This window comes from Microchirus variegatus (genome assembly GCF_963457635.1).
Source record: "Microchirus variegatus genome assembly, chromosome: 2".
Classification (NCBI taxonomy): domain Eukaryota; kingdom Metazoa; phylum Chordata; class Actinopteri; order Pleuronectiformes; family Soleidae; genus Microchirus; species Microchirus variegatus.
In genome coordinates this window covers 23,463,568-23,481,854 of record NC_139803.1, presented here as the reverse complement: position 1 = coordinate 23,481,854, position 18,287 = coordinate 23,463,568, and the positions used below count along the sequence as shown (strand labels likewise).

General features: G+C 43.0%; 1 protein-coding gene across 2 annotated transcripts; it reads right to left on the bottom strand.

Moving 5' to 3' along the window:
* Positions 1 to 169: 169 nt before the first annotated feature.
* Positions 170 to 17,735, bottom strand: per1b (period circadian clock 1b). Of its 2 annotated transcripts, none has more exons than XM_083909837.1 (20): positions 17,582 to 17,735; positions 9,729 to 10,618; positions 9,391 to 9,644; positions 9,179 to 9,300; positions 8,524 to 8,725; positions 8,234 to 8,425; positions 7,388 to 7,466; positions 6,973 to 7,079; positions 6,313 to 6,466; positions 5,942 to 6,215; positions 5,613 to 5,721; positions 5,261 to 5,417; positions 5,059 to 5,171; positions 4,822 to 4,965; positions 3,935 to 4,318; positions 2,695 to 3,479; positions 2,388 to 2,574; positions 2,024 to 2,228; positions 1,720 to 1,870; positions 170 to 1,435 (listed from the first exon to the last, which is right to left on the bottom strand). In XM_083909837.1, the coding sequence occupies exons 2-20, from the start codon at positions 10,136 to 10,138 to the stop codon at positions 1,202 to 1,204; spliced, it is 4,263 nt and encodes a 1,420-aa protein (XP_083765963.1). In that variant the 5' UTR covers positions 10,139 to 10,618; positions 17,582 to 17,735; the 3' UTR covers positions 170 to 1,201. The 2 variants fall into 2 exon arrangements, with proteins under 2 accessions (XP_083765963.1, XP_083765962.1); XM_083909836.1 differs by lacking the exon at positions 17,582 to 17,735 and adding an exon at positions 13,884 to 14,085.
* Positions 17,736 to 18,287: the final 552 nt, after the last annotated feature.

The following is an 18,287-nucleotide window of genomic DNA, read 5'->3' as shown; positions in this document are numbered from 1 at the left end:
GCAGAGCAGAGGGAGACTGTGGTCGGGTGAGGAAAGCGGCGGCTGCTGCCCTGATCTGCTCTGTGCTTTCACTTCAGTCTGGAGGTATCCAGGCCGACGGCTGCAAAACACACCACCACAAAATAAAATAGACAGTGAAGCAATCACAAGAATGCTCTGGAAAAGCTTTCCAAGTCATTTATTGTGATTTTTATTTTTGTTTGTACAAAGATTTTTCACAAAAATATTAAGAAACCGTCGCACAGACCACTGACGCCAAGCATAAAATATCACATGACCAGAACAGTGCCACAGAGTGGAAGTAGAGAGGAAAAGAAAGAGAGAATCCTAAAATACCGTCTGAACTCTATAGATGTTTTTTTTTTTCTTTGAAGAGCATTCATCCACTTCTTTCTCAATCCTCATCTGACCATGTGCAAGTACCGGCAACACAAAATGTCTCCCCGCAGCTCCTGTTTCTCAGCACACTCCTGCAGATTGCCATGCTGCCCCATAATCAATGTACTTTGCACCAGATTGTACGGTCACAGAAAAACATGAACTGGTAACAAGTACGATTTTAAATCCTGGATTTTCTTCTTCTTTTTTTTTGTACAGTATAATCTCTCTTTTTGGGCCATCAAACCTTACCGGAAAAATATAAAAATAAAAATGTTTAGAAAATAACCTGCTCCTCACTGTACATTTTCTCTGTAGAATATTTCGTCCTAGAATTCAATTCAGTGATAAAGTGATCTGAAAGGTCAAAGTCACAGGCGAGATATAAACATCAAGGGGAGAGGACATTGTGGTGAAGCACAACCATCTTCATGTAAAGGCGTCATCTTCTCCTCTTTTTTTTTTTTTTTAAGCGACACATTCACTCGAGTCCCTCTTTATTTTACAACTTAAATTAATATGCTAAAAACCACAAGAACAGCTGAGAGAGGACAACAAATGTCCCACAATGTCCGTTGTGTCCTGTGGTTTCCCCGAGGCATTTGATTTGCAGTCACACAACATGCCCGGTGTGCCGTCATCAAAGTCAGACTCCGTAAAGAACTCGGCCAAGTTTCCTGCCTGACCCTTAATGTCCCAGCAGAGCCTGTTTTGAAACATCTTACACTGTGTAAAGGTGAACATCAGCCTTTAAAGGTCCACGTTTTCCTCTAAAAAGGTCATGATTATGTTTTGTCTTTAGTGAGTTGTTGACTCCCCGCGGCTACGGCGCTGTCTTCTCCTGCACAGCCACAGCCGTCATGTCCTGGTTGTTGTCTCGTGTTGTGGTTCCTTTCTCTTCTGCCGCCTCTTCTTCTTCATCCATGGCCGTTTCTGTAAGGTTTTTCTTGCCGTTGTCCTGAGGCTTCAGCACGCTGCATAGCTCCATCTCATGGATCTCCACATCAAAGGGGGCGGAGGGAGGCACGGTGGGTGGAGACTTACAGCCCGTGCAGCCCTGACAACACAGAGGAACATTGTTTCCTGTTAGCATTTCAGTGCTGGAGGCCTTTAAAACACCAGACATTTGAACCAGTATCAAGTCAGTGTGAGATAAAACACAGACAAATGAACAATTTATATGCTTAATTGCGTCATGCTTAGTGATAAAGAGGATGCGTTGGAATTCAATTATTAGCAATTTTCTGCGGGTATTTAACGTCACAGTGGGACTGCAGAATAAATTCATCAGCCATGTTTGTTTAAATGAAAATTATGCATTGAGCTGCAGGTGGAACTCACAGAGAGGTTGATGGCTCGCGGCAGGCGTCCCGTGCGCACCCAGGGGTGAACTTGGCTCAGTTCCCTCTTCTGCTCTTCTGAGAAGCGTGGCTGATGTTTCTGCATGTTCCTCAAGGCTTCGCGGTCCTTTCGCAGCACCGTCTCCATGTCCCTGTTACACAAGAATATAAAGGCTGGTTTGTCAATCTACCGTCTCTCCGGGACATCAGATATAATAACACACAAAAAATTAACTTCTAAAGCAATCTGAAAGAGCAAAATAATACAGATGAAGATTAATCATAAAAACAGTCCTTTATCTTACCTGACTGGCAGCTGATAGGTCATCATGACCTTGTCGTCAGTGTTGGCCATCAGTAGCCAGATGGGGTCCTGGAGGACACACTTGATGAACTGTTCCTCTCCCCCAGCACTGCTGCTGCCCCCTGCTGGATGTTTGCGAGAGTGGTCGTTCTCTGACGAGTCAATGCTGCCAAAGTACTTGCTCGTGTGGCTGTCTTGACTTCTGCCTGCATGGACGAGGAGATATAAGGCAGGATTAGTCTATGCTCTTAACCATGAATTTGGCAAGCTGAACCAGGGAGCTGTTTCGTGGCTGAGAAATCCTGCATTATCAAATTAAAAGTCTAAAAAAATCTTTGATCTTTGAACTCTATTTTTGTACTCACTGGTGCCGCTGGCGCCAGACGAGCTGCATCCGTTGGACCCAGAGCCTGAACCTGAGGACCTGGTTCCAGAGAAGCCTGAACCAGAACCAGCTGAGCCTGTTCCTGAGCGGGAGTCCTCCTGCAGCAGCAGGTCCAGCAGGTCGCTGGAGGTGGACATCGCATCGTTGTTGGACTCATTAGCTTCACCCTAAAGGGAGAATAAACAGGTGCAGAGAGAAAAGATTATAAATTGTCTTTATCTTGCCAGGAATTGGACATATTTTGGAATAAGATCTTGAAAGTGCCCTTTAATATCTTCTTAACTTACATTCTCCTTGGAGGTATCATCAGAGCTTCCCTGATTGGCTAAGCTCTGTACCCCAGCTGCCCCGCCCTGTGCAGAAGGTGTGTGTTGCTGTGCTGCCACCAGTGCCGAGGCAGCCTCTAACCGGTTGGTTGGTGATTCCTCAAGCTGCAACAAGTTGAGAGGGGAGGAGCATCGGGAGTGGAAGAGAGGGGACTCTGCGCCGTCGCGGTCGGCAGGCGTCTGAGTGTAGGACTGTGGCGTGCTGCTGCGAGATGGCGGCACGCAGGTGCCTGGAATAGGCAGCGGGTTGGAGAGGACAGTGGGGACGGCAGCTGGCGTGGCGTTGGGGTAAGGTGTGAAGTTAGGATTGTAGAAGTGTCCAGGGGCAGCAGCTGGCTGAGCGATGGGTGCTCCCATCTGGGGGAACATGTAGTTTGGCAGAACCAGGGCCATCATGGGAGGAACCATTTGGGTAGCGGGGAAGCGTGAAGGGTCTGGGATGGGCAGTGGCTGTGCGAGCGGTGGGTAAACGGGGTAGATTGGAAGCATGCCCGGGGCGAATGGGGCAGAGGGAATGCTGGCCTGGGAGCCTACAGACGGCCAGGAGGAGGAGTTTGTTGGGGGTCCAAGGGGCATGTTGAAGGGCATGGGGGCTGGGTTCATCCTGGGGTCTTGGTGGTTCACGCTCCGACTCAGAGAGCTGTGCTGGTCAGACGACTCCTGGTGTTTGAGTCTTTTTCCTCCACGGCCTCGTCTGTGACCAGTGCTGCCTCCTGCAGCAGGGTAATCCCGGGAACAGCGCACTCCTGGAAAGACATAAGTGGTGGTTTGCGTTTTACAAATCTGTCAAAAAAACGCTCATGATTGTCTTAATTTTTATTTTATGGAAAAAATGTGAAATGGACCAAGAAAATTATGCCACTGTAAACCACAATCATTAGTAAAATATTGGCAAAGTAGGTTGACTTTCCATGAAAATGTGGTATTTATGGAGTCCCCACGTAAACATGCCTGTGTGCGTGTACTTATCCTTATCTGGACCAGTAGTCCTCATAGTGACCAAAACCTGGTCCAAATGAGGCAAAACCTAATTTCTGATTAACTGGTTTAGGGATAATATTTGAATTGTGGCTGGGTTAAGGTTATGTAGGAGTTAGAGTTGGACATAAACCCAAATGGAAGGCAATGTAGTGTCCTCAGAGGAATAGCTGCACAAGCCTGTGTGTGTGTGTGTGTGTTAGACTGGTGGGTGTGCCTGTACCTCGTGACAGAGGGGTGCCAGCTGGGGCGTGGCACCGCACCGTTGACGATGCCGTCTGATCAAAAACGCGCAGCTTGCTGAGGTCCTTGAAGCGGTCGAGGAACGCCTGCTCCTCCTGCTGTGTGTGAGCAGACAGCACCTCCTTTGTCAGGCCTCGGCCTCCACCCACACCTCCGCTGCCACAAACGTTTCCACTCCTTCTACTGTCCCTCTCTGGCTGTGAGAGTTGTGGGGGTGGAGGTGGAGGTGGCAGCGGTGATGGTGGAGGAGGAGGAGCGATGGCTGTGTGTGCAGCATGCCTTGCGCTGCTGTTGGGAGGAGCTGGTGTTGTAGTAGTAGGAAGGGCTCGTGTAGGAATTGTAGGAGCCTCCTCCATTACTATGTCTATGATAGAGAAGCGGCATAGGGAGGAGTATTAGAAGACATGAAATAGCCATCTCCTCCTTTTTTGATAGAAAGGCTAATTTAGGAACAATAAAAGCTTTTCCATTATTTAATGCACTCATTACTTTTGTGGCAACATGCTTGCAGCTGATGTTAGCAAACGATATAGACAGTAGTAGTTAGAGAGTGGTGTTTGTTGAAAGGCTAATTCTCTTATAGAACAGAACACCGAAACACTTCCCAGGATGAACTCTGATTTGAAAAAGAAATTATCTTTCACATTACAATCTGCAGCTGGTCATGATGTTACAGGTTTGTGCGTAATAATACTAAAAGCAGAAAGTAAAGCATAGTTGGTTAGACTGATTGCAAGATGAGTAGCTGCATAACATTAGCATTTCCATATCAAAGGCCTTTAAATTCGAGATTAAACATGCAAGCACCGCATACAAACCTGCTGAATAACAAACTATAGGAAATAGATGAGTGATGAAGATGCCCACCTGACTCGGGAGGCTTCTTGTCTCCCACATGCACGATAGTACTGCTGAAGCTACACTGCGACGTGACTGAGGCTACACTCTCTGCCTTTGTGGCCATGGTCAGGGGGGGCAGAGGTGGTTCACCTACGATGCTAACTGAACCACCTGCAGGAACAAACACCAACAAAAAGCCTTAGCCTTTAGTACTGTTCACCCAGTAGAACTGGTTCAAAAGTCATTATTATTATGATAAAATACCTTTGTTGTTGCCGCTTGTCTCCTGTTTGTCGTCATCAGACGCGGAGGAAGCGGTGCAGGAGGAGCCACACTTCCTTTTAACTGTGTTAGGAATGTTGCAGCTCTCCAAGTACCTGCATGAAAAAAAATTAAATATAAGATGAGTCAGAGGTAGACAAACAAAACATAAGATGACGGACAGGGTCAAGTTTAGCACACGTACCGAATGATGCTGTCGAGACAGTTGATCTGCTGGTAGGAGTAGCCTGTGGGCGGCTCCTTCTGGATAAGTGGTGCAGGGACCAAGGCTTTGGGTGGTTTGGTCAAATCTGCTATCAGACCTCTGATAGGGTCACTACAGATGGCTTTGACAGTTGTGCCTGGAGAATGGATAGCGAGGAACAGGAGAATAAAATTTGAACTAACCACTACTTGACAAATATTGTATTTTTTCCTTGGAGCGGCATCTAAATGTGCTCGTTCTTACATTACAACACAGCCAATGGGGTTATATTGAATTATAGCTGCCATTAATTGATGTCACTATAACCCACGCAACCTCATTCATCTGTTACCTGCACTGGTGTTTTTTCTTGGAGGCGGCCGGTTACGAGACTCTATGAAAACCTGTTGTCCACTAGATTTGACCATGTGAACGTCTTTGCAGATCTGCTGGAACGTCATCTGGGAAAACAGCATCAGACTCCGTTAACTATACAGGGTTTTGACAGTGGTGTGAATGTTCAACTTGTACATATATACTGTGTATATAGTGGACAAAATGTCAAATGTTGAAAAAAACATTTTGTCCACTTGATAACTGACTAATCCAGACAAAAACAAAACATTGCATTTGTAATCATCAACATCTTAATGTTTGCATTCTGTTGTTGCTCAGACTCACAGGTTTGTGCAGAACGACAGCAGTGGCTTCATCCATGGCGGGGCCATTGCTGTCGCTGGACGAGGCAGCCGAGGCACTCGGGCGCTGTTGGTGTGACCGGCGAGACCCCCGCGACCCGCTGGACCCGAGCGAGCTGTAACCCTGAGAGCTGCCGCTGTGCACCGGCTGCACCAGGAGCCGGTGGATCCGCTCGCTCAGCTGCACGATGTCTGGTGTGGTGACCCGACTCTCGAGATTCTGCGGCATAGTGAACACGTCTTCGTTGAGAGGGCTCCTGGAGACGAGAGGAAAAAAAGATGTTATTCTTTGACTAGGTACAATGTTAATGCCCCAGCAGCGTTTGTTTTAAGCGATTCAAATTCTAAACGTACGTTCTGACTTTGTGTCGGCCTACGATGAACGCCACCTTGCGGCTCCAGGGGTTGACAAAGGAAGACCAGCTGGTATCGATCGTCAGATACTCCCCGTTGCGGGCACACATCCTCAGCGGTGAATACTCAAACGGCTGACCTGCAAACTGAAAGACTGAGGTGACAGAGCAGAGTAGAGTAGATATTTTATGATAGAAAGGGAACAAGAAGACATTGTGCACAGGAAGTGATTCATTTCACCTCAAAATTGATGGAGGGAAGCACAGCAGCAACATAGAGCTAGTAAGCAAGTGGATGATGTGCGACTAAAAAATAGGGATGGCGTGATACCGCTTGATTCAAGATCAATATCGGTCCAATAACCTTTTTCCTCTTTTAAACAACTTGGGGATTTTAGCCTTTATCAGGACTGATAGCGATACTAATTGTCAATGTTTCAAAAGTGGTTCATACTGCTGAGCCAATCTGTCAGCAGAGGGGAAATATCTAAGCAGAGAAAGTAAATAACAGATTGGTGTCACTTTTCCTTATATTCAGGAGCAGAACTTATATGATTTCTTATATTATAACGCAATAATTCTTTTTACATTAGAAATCAAGAAAATGTAATTTCCCACTACGTGATGTGTGTGAACAGCCGTTGCACTTCTATGGACTTACTCTTCTCATGTATGGCCACCATCATGGGCCTGTCCTCAGGGTGGATGTAGAGCAGACTGGGGGTTCCCACCAGGTCCTGAGGCAGGTAGCCCAACAATGGCACAGCCCTGCAAATACAATTTATTAATACAATGATATTAAATGTGACATTGAAAATATATGTAGTGTGTATATATGTAAAATGTATTTGTTTAAACTTTAATTCCAAATGTTGTTTTTTGTTTGCAGAATCTACGACCAGACAGTTTCTATTAGGTCGACTGAACTTTTCAACAGCACCGATATTTGGAATATTTCAAAGGTACTGCTCAGCCTTCAAGAAATTAAAATGCATGGACAGAAAAACTAGTTTTGCAAGCAATAGCCAATGCAAAAAGTCATCATCATCATCATGTTTCATAAAAAGCAAACGAACCTCTCATCGACCTCCTGGAACAGGCAGCTTGGAGTGTGACTGGTGGTGAAGATCCTCTTCTCTGGAGGGATACGAGGAGCTGGTAGGCAGAAAAAACATGCACATGAATAAGGGTGCATTTCAACAGCCATAGACAACACAGTCATGCAGTGTCTGATATTATCGATATTAAGGAGAATGCAAGGTAGTGGTTTGTAAAAGTTAAATCTGGTTTTAAGCAAAATCCTAAAATTAAACAAGCTGAGCTGATAATCTACTTGTGTTTGTAATGCCTGGGTTACTCTGACATTATCAGTGCTGCACAGCCACAACAAAGACACATGAGAGCATCTGCTCATGATTATTGCTTTAAACCAAGAGTAATGGATTCTAGCACAATGCATTATGTAACATCAGACACTGGACAAGTACAATGCCCTTATAATGTATGTGCATTGTAAATCCAACTGTATGTCATGTATAGCATGTCAGTAGTGCAGCAAACTAATATGCTTGGGCCACATGACTGACACTTCCATGTGTTTTTCCACAACAAGACTTCTGTGGTCCAAAAGTCCACACCAGTATATATCTATAAATAAAAAAATCATCTGACTGTCAATTTGCATAACTGTCCAAAGGTTAATTTGACAGGCTTCACATTTCAAATTTGGCTTACATAAATTCTACTCCTGCCCCCTCTCACACATCACTGACTGACACTTATTCTGATTGGGTTATTCTGATTAGTAGATGTGAGACATGCCAACAGAAACATAGCAAAAAAATCTGTATTTCATCAGGGTTCCAACATGACAACATAGCATTCAGTATTCTCACAGAACAGTACTATATAGTATCAAATACCTTCATATCCAGAGTGGACCCTCTCTGCAATCAGCAGGCAGCAGGGCTGTGGCTCAGCCGCATCTGAATCTCTAAGCGTGAGCTGGTATGGTGTGAGGCGGAACGGGTAGTAGCGCATCTCGCAGCCGTGCTTCCGGTCAGTGCTTATCCGACAGAACATGGACTTCTCCTGAGTGCAGTCCACTGGAGAGGCTGGAAGGAAAGAGTATGAGGGGAAAAATTAAGATGGTAGTTTTTTAAGACCAAAAACACCACCACCACTGGTTAAACCTCCCCATCACTAGACTTACCAGACCCGATGCAGGAGGCCCAGGAAGGGAGGCGGCAAGGTGCTGTCCCACTGTAGAAGGTGCTGACATCCTGTGGGGCCAAAAGCTCAGAAAACACAGCCCCCTGAAGATACTCGGGTTTGCAACGCAGCAGAGACGATCCCTGAGGTGATACATATATCACTTTCCCTGACAAGAATGACACAGCCATAGAGAATGTGTCCTGGAAGAAAAAAAACAGGGAGAGAGAGGAATTGATGGATATGTGCTTCTCCCAACAAATCTGTCGGTTAAATCTTTCTTTTGGCAAAGATATTTTGTGGCAGCTTTCACTTCATCCTTTGGAAAGTGTGAAGAAGGGTGTTTCTGGACATGAGACAAGCTAAAGTTCCCTGAGAAAATAAGGATTTATAGTGAGCCGTTAACAATCTTAAGTGTTTAGTGTATTAGATTATTGCCTATATTTCAAACAAGCACATCAAATGGACTCTAAATCGCAATCAAACTTAATTCAAGCAAATCCTCTATGTGACCCATCTTTTTTCCAAATGAAGCTGACATAAACTAACGTCACCTTTTTTTTTTAAACACTATTTTCGTGCAGTTATATGTCATAACTAAGAGTAGAAAGGAGTAACATTCAGCTATTTGTAGAAAATAGCGAGAATAAACTCACAGTGTTTTTGAGGGTGTATTCAGAGGTGATGTTATCAAGCTCCTCAAATGTGAAGGTGGACAAGTCCAGACTGCAGCCGTGACACTCCTCCACACTCCACTGGTGGTAGTACTCCCGGTTTGCTGCAAAAATACATATATAAAAGCTTAAGAGAATACATTCTATAACTGGAAAAAACACATGCTCTGATTACACAAAAAGCAGACCCTCACCTCGGACTTGTTTGACGCACTGAAGTGCGTATTTGAGAGCATTTAGAGTACTGGCGTGACCCTTAGTCTTGCGCTCAGCTGGCAGACGCAGCTTCAGCTCCTTGATGGACTTCATCAGCTCTTTCTGAGTCTGGACCCTCGCCGACTGGTCACTGCTGCAACCAGAGGTGGAGGGGGGATCGTGCTCCGAGCTGGTCGACAGCAGGCTGTAGGCCAGGGAGCCGCTGGGGGGTGAGAGGCTCTGGGAGTTGGAGCTGGAAAATAGAGGAATGACCATTTGTACATAATAGTGCAAATGAGCATCAGAAATAATCTGTGAACAGTTCACTTCGTTTTACCTTTTGTTGCTCTCTGTGGTTTCCATCATCATGCCAGAGTCCTTCCCATTTGAGGAGCTGTGGGAGCTGCGTGTTGACTGGCGCCCACGTGACCCATTGTCTCGCTCCATGCCACCCTCGCTCTCCCTCTCCCCAGAGTCGTTCCCGCTGGAGAGACCGTCCATATCATCCGAGTTGGCCGCTCTTTGGTCTCCAGAGAGACCTCCAGATCCCAAGCCGCTGCTGGGAGACGAACCTCTACCTGTTCCACTCCCCTGGTCTGAAGTGGCATCGCTGGTGCTGGGCTGACCGCCGCTTATTTTCAGACAGTTTAACCCATCTGATTCAGCTTCCTGGTCATTGTCTTTCTTGTCAGCCACTCGCCCTCGAGCATTGCTGCTGGGCATTGATGTAGAGTTGTCATAACTCATACTAGAGTAGGATGAGGCTGAGACAGCTTGGTAAAGTGTCAGCCGAGGAGGAAAAAAAGGAAAGACCTAAATTTAAGTGGGACTATGTATCCACAGGTAAATCATGGTTGTTCGCTGGTAAATTTTAAAGAACTAAGGAGAGAAATTCATATCCTAATTCAAAAATGTGTAAAATGAACAAGTTCTGGGCGGGAAACCCTCCTTTGAGGGTTTTTGATATTTGAAAACTAGTCCAAATAACCAAAAAGACAACAAATACTCTTCAAGTGTTTGGAGGAACGAGTGTCACTCAGAAGTGCCGACAACTGATGAAATCTGTGGTTATGAAACAATCTTGGCTCGAGTGTTTCAACAGATGGGATGAGAGCTTGTGAGAGAGAGTGAGAAAAATGGCTTCTGATGAAAGCAAACAGTATCTTCACTCTGTATCTGGTCTCTTCACGTCCACTGAGATGTGCTGCTCTGGGTGTGAAAGTTCACCTATGATAAAAAAACAGAGAGAGAAAGAGAATATAAGTTGCAGTATCAAAACATGCTTGTCATGGCCTTAGCAGTGTGTCCCGAGAACTAAGGCTGCGAAAAGCCAAAAATAATAACTTGTGATTAGTTTATCATGTTGGCCTTCAAAGTGAGGTTCAAATTTGGCCGTGAGATGTTTTCCCTGCCTTGCCATGCAGACTAGATTTGTAAGAATGAATGAGTGTATGGTCCTGGTGTGCATCGGCTGGATTTTCCCAGATTATCCAGCAGTCTCTGACACCTTTCTACATGCGTACGCATGCATCTGAATTAGAACATGCGCTAATGCCTAAATTAAAGGGGACATTTCTTAGTCGTCATAGCTTAGTCCCCTTTAACCTAGAGGACAATCAAAACAAACAGAACACCAGCCGAAGGGAACAAAGCTTGACATCAGAGAAAAGCTATAAATTAGGTTTGCTTCTGAATAGAACCTCTAAGTATATATATATGGCCACCACCTACGCAAGTGAAAGTCTAGTACTATTTATTCCTCAGGTAAAGAAGAAACCCAATAATCTTTTAAGCCTTGCAGACGCAATCAAATAGCAACACAGGCCAGCCCAGAGTTGTCAATCCTTTCAATTATATACACCTCGCTGCCCCACAACCCCCTTTACCTTGCTGCAGGTGTGTGGTGATGCTGCAAGGTTTATTCAGGACAGGTTTAAGTGTATACCTGCATTGAGAGGTCAGATATATCTCAGCTCCCTGTATTGACGCAATAACCCAATATGGCTGAGTGAACGGATTCAGAGCAGCTGCTACCAGCTTATTAGTCCTGACAGGAGGATAAAGGGTGGGTACAGCTTATAACAAAAGCAACTCATTACGCAGACACGACTAAACCTAGCATCTCTGGATGGAGAGCAATGGCCAACTTCAGGTGTGCTATGATGCTGCAATTATTGCAACAAAATACTAAACAGGATTACATGAGGTTAGATGGATGATGCCCACTTGTACATGACAAAATGCGTGTGAGCCACAGCTGAGTGCCAGTTGGTGGAAGGAGCAATTAGAATCTCTAAATATTCAAGCAGGGTGTTGGTGGGTGTCGTGTCAGGCTGGCATCCATGCATAGTTCCATGGGTGATTGCGAAGACATACGGCCGTGGGTGGAAGTGGGGGAGATGAACTGTACTCAGGCAAAGGAATACCTGGATGTGCCATTTTGGCCCAACCATCCACTTAGTGGTTGTTTTGGAAGGTGCTTTCACCCCAGATACAACCCATTTGCTGCAGTCAATTAGTGTGGTTTAAGTTAAGCTCATGGTCCCACTAACAGGCAAATTAGAGCATTACAATTACAATTTATCAAATACTAAATGAAGGGGGAACAATTTTGATAATCGATTTATCGGTTTGAGTCTTTTTAAACGATTAAAACTAGATAAAATTTAAAATTATTATTTTTATATTTATTATTATTTATAATAATATATTTATATTATATATATTATATTTATTACCTGTTTCAGGTGTTTAATATTCAGTTCATACATTATTTTTGTATATAACTGAAGTTAAGCATTTTTGGGTTCTCTTTTGTATCATTAAACAGTTAAAAAAAATAAATGATTGAAAACTAAATAAATGGGCCAAAAAATTTAATCCACATCGAATATAAGCCATCAGCCACTCTGATTTCTGAAAAATGCAAAACCCTTCACCAGTAGACCTGGACAACACCCTATTTTAAGGATGAGAATATTTAAAAAAAAATTCCAACACGGATATGGTGCTATTAAGTTTCCAGTTCCTCTAACCTGTATGTATTTGAGGCCACACTATCTCCACACAGCGAGGCTGGAGCTGTGTTTGAACCAATGACTGTGAGGTAACGGTGCAAAACACCGAGCCACGATGCTGCCCACTCACTTGAATTATTTACAGAAAATGCACGCAGTAAAACCTGTCTATGATTATGTAAGACTGGTGTCTGTTGTAGTGTGGGAAACATGATCTAACATGTTTTGCTGACTAAATAAACAGTGAATGCGGGAAAACATTTGAAATGGTTAAAGGCACGATGACACACGGCAGCAACATCCACGACCCAGGACTCGGTTGATAATAAACTAATAATGAAGAGCAAAAAATATAATCCTGGAAAAGCAGTGATTTGAGTGAGATTGATTTAATTATATTTGGTATATTTGTGTGAAAGATTACAAGATTGGCTTTAAAGTTTATACTGAATCATGCAAAATATAAGATATTTGGATTTTTTTACGGACGGATATTGATACAAATTATCGTACTGGCTCATCCCTCAATACACAGATGTGCGGTGTGTGTAAATGCAGATTATTCATTATTACTTTATTACCTATTCTTCTGTACAGCACATTGGTCCACTGTGGAAAGTTTTAAAATGCTTTATAAATAAAGTTGGATTGGAGTTGGATTGGATGATGCATCTTATCTTTGCTCAATATTGATTTATTACAACATCAGTACATGATGTCCCTAAGCATGTGTTTTACAAGGCAATAGTGAACTTGAGTGCCCATTTTATGATCCAGGTCCATTTTATGATCCAGTGGCTGAACAACCGTGGGTGTTTTCTGCCCTCAACATAATATCCCCTATAAAGTAATTAACGTGCATCAGGTGAGGTCTAAATAAATCACGTCTTTACCTGAAAAAGAAAACAAAGGCATCTCTGTAGTTGTTAAAAAGAGAAAAGGGACACCGGCGAATTGAGCGACAGTCATGCAATCTGATTGCAATCTGATCTTAGAAAGCACATTTTAATGTCAGGTGTAAATCATTAGTTAAATAAGTTAATTTAAATAAAAACAAACTTAACGACACGTTAAGTAATTTAAGACATCACCTAGGGTTTTTAAAAAGTTGTAATGGTCACTTACAACATGTTCTCCTACTTGATTTAATTTTAATGTTTTACATGTGATGCACTGCAAAAGACAGGTATGGCCCTAAGAGCTTAACACAATACAACTTTACAGGTTTTTTTTCAAGTTTTTTAAATTTATTTTTAAAATGAGATGCAAATTCTTTAAACACAACCAAATCCTGCCACAAATTATATTATGATATTAAAAATGTACATGCTATACGAGTTGCAAAGCCCTTTTCTTTATGGGACACTGTAACAATGTGCTTCTCTGGCATCTGAGACATGGTACATTCTGTACATTTACCACAGGGAAGGCGAAACTGTCAGCATAAACAGACGCGGGGGAAACATGAGACTTGCCTGCTGCACTGACTGCGGACTGCAGGAAGGTGTGGCGCGGCTCCGTGTGTAAACATGTGTCAACAATTCCTCCGGACACCGTAAAGCTCCATCACAAAACTGTCGTGTTCATTTGTTATCCAAACGTATTTAATTTAAAAGAAAAGTAGAGTCGCTTCCTCCATTCGCATCCGGAACACCCTGCTCTTCGTACAGCTGTGTGTGTGTGTGTGGCAGCGCTTATACAGCAGATCTACTCCACTCTGCTTCGCTGTGTACATTCCGCACGTGTCCCTGGCAGTGTTTTCCGCAAGTCTCTCCAGCCGCTGATTGGTCCGCGAGCTGACCAATGAGAGAGCGCGCTGTGTGAAGGCTGAGGGGAGGGGGGAGTCTCCGGCTCAGACTCAACAGTGACTCCTCCAACTGCTGTAAGAGACGCTGGGCTCAACTCCTCCCTGGACGTTTGCCGATTTGAATATGCAAGCGAAGGGCGGATACAAGAGCAAGTCACGAGCCGCGTGTGTGGACGGCTGAACATAATGTACAGTTGTGAGACCAAAAAAAAAAAAACGCGCTCCATATGACATGAGCAACAGAAACAAAGCATTTGACCCGAGTATTCTGAGCAGTAGATGTAACTTCTGAGAATTCTCATGGACGCTCCTATGTGTTTTCAATCATACTCCAAACTGTTGGCAAACTTGAACTTTGTTTTCATCCAAATATTTGACGATGTTTAGTTTTCTGCTGACCCATTTCCTGTATTCAGTTATCAGTGAATATCAGTTTTTCTTTTAAAACACACACACATACAAGTGCTTCAGAATGGCTAAATAGCAGCAGACTGTGTTTGCAAAACTACATAAACCTTAATTGGAGTATGGCCTCCCAAAAAAGAACAAACAGCACAGCGCTTAATATTTGTTTTGACTTTCAGTCCAGGCACATAATACGTAAACAGCTGATTGCGACTCCTGTCTCTCCGATCTTCTCCTCTGTCTCAGTACAACAGTATTATCCAGTTATGTTATGCCTTTATGCCCCCTAAAACCACTTGGTTATAGGTCACTGAATGCAACTATTTTAGAAAACTTATTCTGTAAACCCGGAACAAAAACACAAAGTACAACATACCTCTGTCTTGGTTGAAAGTTCAGTTTGCCATATATGCTGCTCCACAGATCTCTAAACGAGGTTGATCGGAATGCAGAGTGAAGAAAACACTGGCACAGCCAAGTGAAACCAACTGTGCAATACCCTCATTGGAGGATATCGTGTATACAATGATGAAGTGATTGAGCAACAGTGAAGCAAAGTGTCTTCTGAGGTAAAGACTGAGGTTATTCCTACCATCTGGGCCTAGTGCTTTTAGTCAAACTTGTTTTCCTGTTGGCTTTAAGCCATTTCACAATATTGGCCAGATGTTTCTGTGTCACAGTATCAAACTGTTAGCTTATAAAGTAGCTTATCTGGTCATCCACTGAGGAAATGTCAGAATGTTCGTGTTTTAAAGTACAACATTAAATTGCCAATCTGGTCTTATCTTGTGAACATAGTTGATATGTCCATTTAAAGAAACCATACACTTGTCAGATTTTGATGAACTAGTCATTCTTTTTGTTTAATAACTAGTTGCCTAAACAAGAAAAAAAAACTTGTTTAAGGAATGAAGAAAATGTTTTTGCTGCCATTTATCGAACATAAAGTCAGTTATTGTATCTGTTCTGCAGTCTGCAGGTGTGGGGTGGTACAGTCAAAAAGTTTTCAGGATACTGTGGTTTAATATAAACCAGAGAATCCACCTCAGTACACAAACAAGACTTGCTTTGCAGAAGCAACACAGGTTGATATTGAAATGGAGTTTGTGGAGTAAACAAAACTGCCCTAAATTGGTAACCTGGGATTTCGGAAACATTTAATATCATCCACTGTGAATAACCGCAGTTTAATTAAGAATACAATCTTGGCCTGCTACGAAGCCCCTGAAGACCCCAAAACAGTTCTTGTGTTCAAACTCACAAGATACCATTCTTAAAATTCACATGTCTCTTCATATCCCCCATAGCTACGATAAAATGGAGACGACTCTGCTAATCAAGTTTTATTTTTACCTCCGAATGTCACTCCTGGTGATTTCGCTCTGCTTAAGAGTCCAAACTAGACACTGCTGGTGAATACCTAACTCTGTATCTGGTGTTGAGTCAGTCGCCGCATTCATGCAATAATAAGTTAAATATGGATCACATCACCTCTGCCAAAGCCTGTCATCCGTCACCTCTACTGTCACAAATGCAAAGTGGTGTCAGAACAGTCAACTCTCATTTGATTATTAATACACTACAATTATAAGATGATCCATTTGTCAACCAATCCATATCTTTCAGTCTGCCATGTTGCAACACCCCAACAAAACTCAGAAATATTGGCTACAGAGATGACCTTTTGTGTGCTTATGTTATCCACATGTTCTCTGTTCTTGATTGGGGAGTGTGAGGCAATATTTTAACAGCAGATGCACTAAAACCTGCACAGTGAACCATACCTGCCTTTTGTTCAAATAGGTTTCAGATCCAGTTAATTATAATGACACCTGCGTAGATATGATTGGCTTTCAAAACTTTTAGATGGCACGCTTTCACCGCACGTGAAATTCCACTGCGCCTAACCTACCAACCCATAATAAAACAATGGATTACAAGAAGAGCAACAAATATGAGGAAGGAGGAAGACCGTAATGATGCTCGATCCTGTTTTCAGGAGACACATTTAGCCCATTTAATTCAAAAAATAATTTTGAAACAGTGTAATAAAAATAACATTAAATGCTTTCTTAAGTTGCAAGAGGCAACATTGTGAAAGATCAATATTTAAACAAATAATTCAAAATAAATGGTCAACATGAATGGCAAAAAGTAACCAGTGGACACTTCACCTCTTAATGCATTGAAAATATGCATGTCATGTACATATGGCTATTCCGTGCCTGCCATAGTCATACCAAAATACTGCACACATTTAAAAAACATGTACAATCTGTCAACTTATGCTGTTCATTTTGTATGTTTTATTGGTTTTGTAGTGGTGTTTCTACTGCAGTTCTTTTATATATTATACTTTACGTATATTTTATTTCTTATTTCTATTATCCATGATTACTTTTTGCTGCTACCCTTTGTTCTAATGTTCCCACGTTATAGTCGAACACACTAATAAGTTAGTAACTAATAATTTAGTTTTATTTTTTTTACTCGATGGTGAATCACAGTCACTTTCTCAGTTTTTTAAGCAGAGGAAAATCGATTGTGAGCGGAGAGGACATTTTACTGGCTTTTCCCTTCATTGTCCAATGCATGTCAAACCTGACAAGACGTAGTGGTTCAAGAAAAATAGACCTTATATTAATTCAAGTTGAATGTGAGCACCTTTAGAGTCATGCATTCAAGCGGTTGGCTGAAGACTTAATACATGTCTTATTATCATAATGGCGTCCGTTTACGCGGACCTAATCGTTGGAAAATAACGCAGGTTTAACATGCAAGCATTAAAAATACATTCACAGCAAATGTAAGGTCTAGATTGTGTACCACAGCGTAAGTAAAAGAGAGCGTAAACAAATTGTTTTTTTGTTTTTGACACAGTTAGCCCGGCGTGACGGCTAACAAGCTAGCAGCCACAGAGCAACCGCCTAAGACATGGACTACAGCACAAAAATAGCTTACCTAAAAAGACGCTTCAACACGGCAACAACAGCTTCGACATTCCACAGCAAAATACTCGAAAATCGCACAGAAACAGCAAAAATCCCGGTGGCATCGACTGTCACTGTTTATCGCTCACTGTGTAGACATTTTGTGAGTGTGTATGTGTTTTTCCCCTCCCTCCAACACTAGTTTACACGCAGTGACACACGTGCCTGTGCATGGTCTTGCAAGTGATACTGAATCGGCCGCCTTGATTGGACAATTCGACGGGCTGTAACCGCCCATTCCCGCCCTGGTACGTTTTCATTGGCTGGAGTGGGCGGAGTCATCCGCACGGGGCCCTGCTGCTCACGTTGCAGAGTGAGCGGTCCTCAGTTCATTTCTAAACACTGGGATAGGAGAGGGCGTAGCCCCCGCACACACTGCTGTACTCAACATGAGCTCACCGTAATGCATGTACTAACATCGCAGAAGCATTCAGTGTGGTTACAAAGCTATTATATTATTCATTTTTATGTTATAGTATATTGTATTATCCCGAGTCAGCATCTAAGCTACTGTTTTCCATTCTTAGTTATTATTATATATATCTTCTTTTTTTTAAAGCAAGGAGTACTCAAATGTACAAATTGCTTTAACAATTGACACTAGATGGGCCTTGTGCTTGTTGATGAAAGGAGCAATCTGATAGCAGAAACTGTCATCCTATCGGAAAATAAGTGAC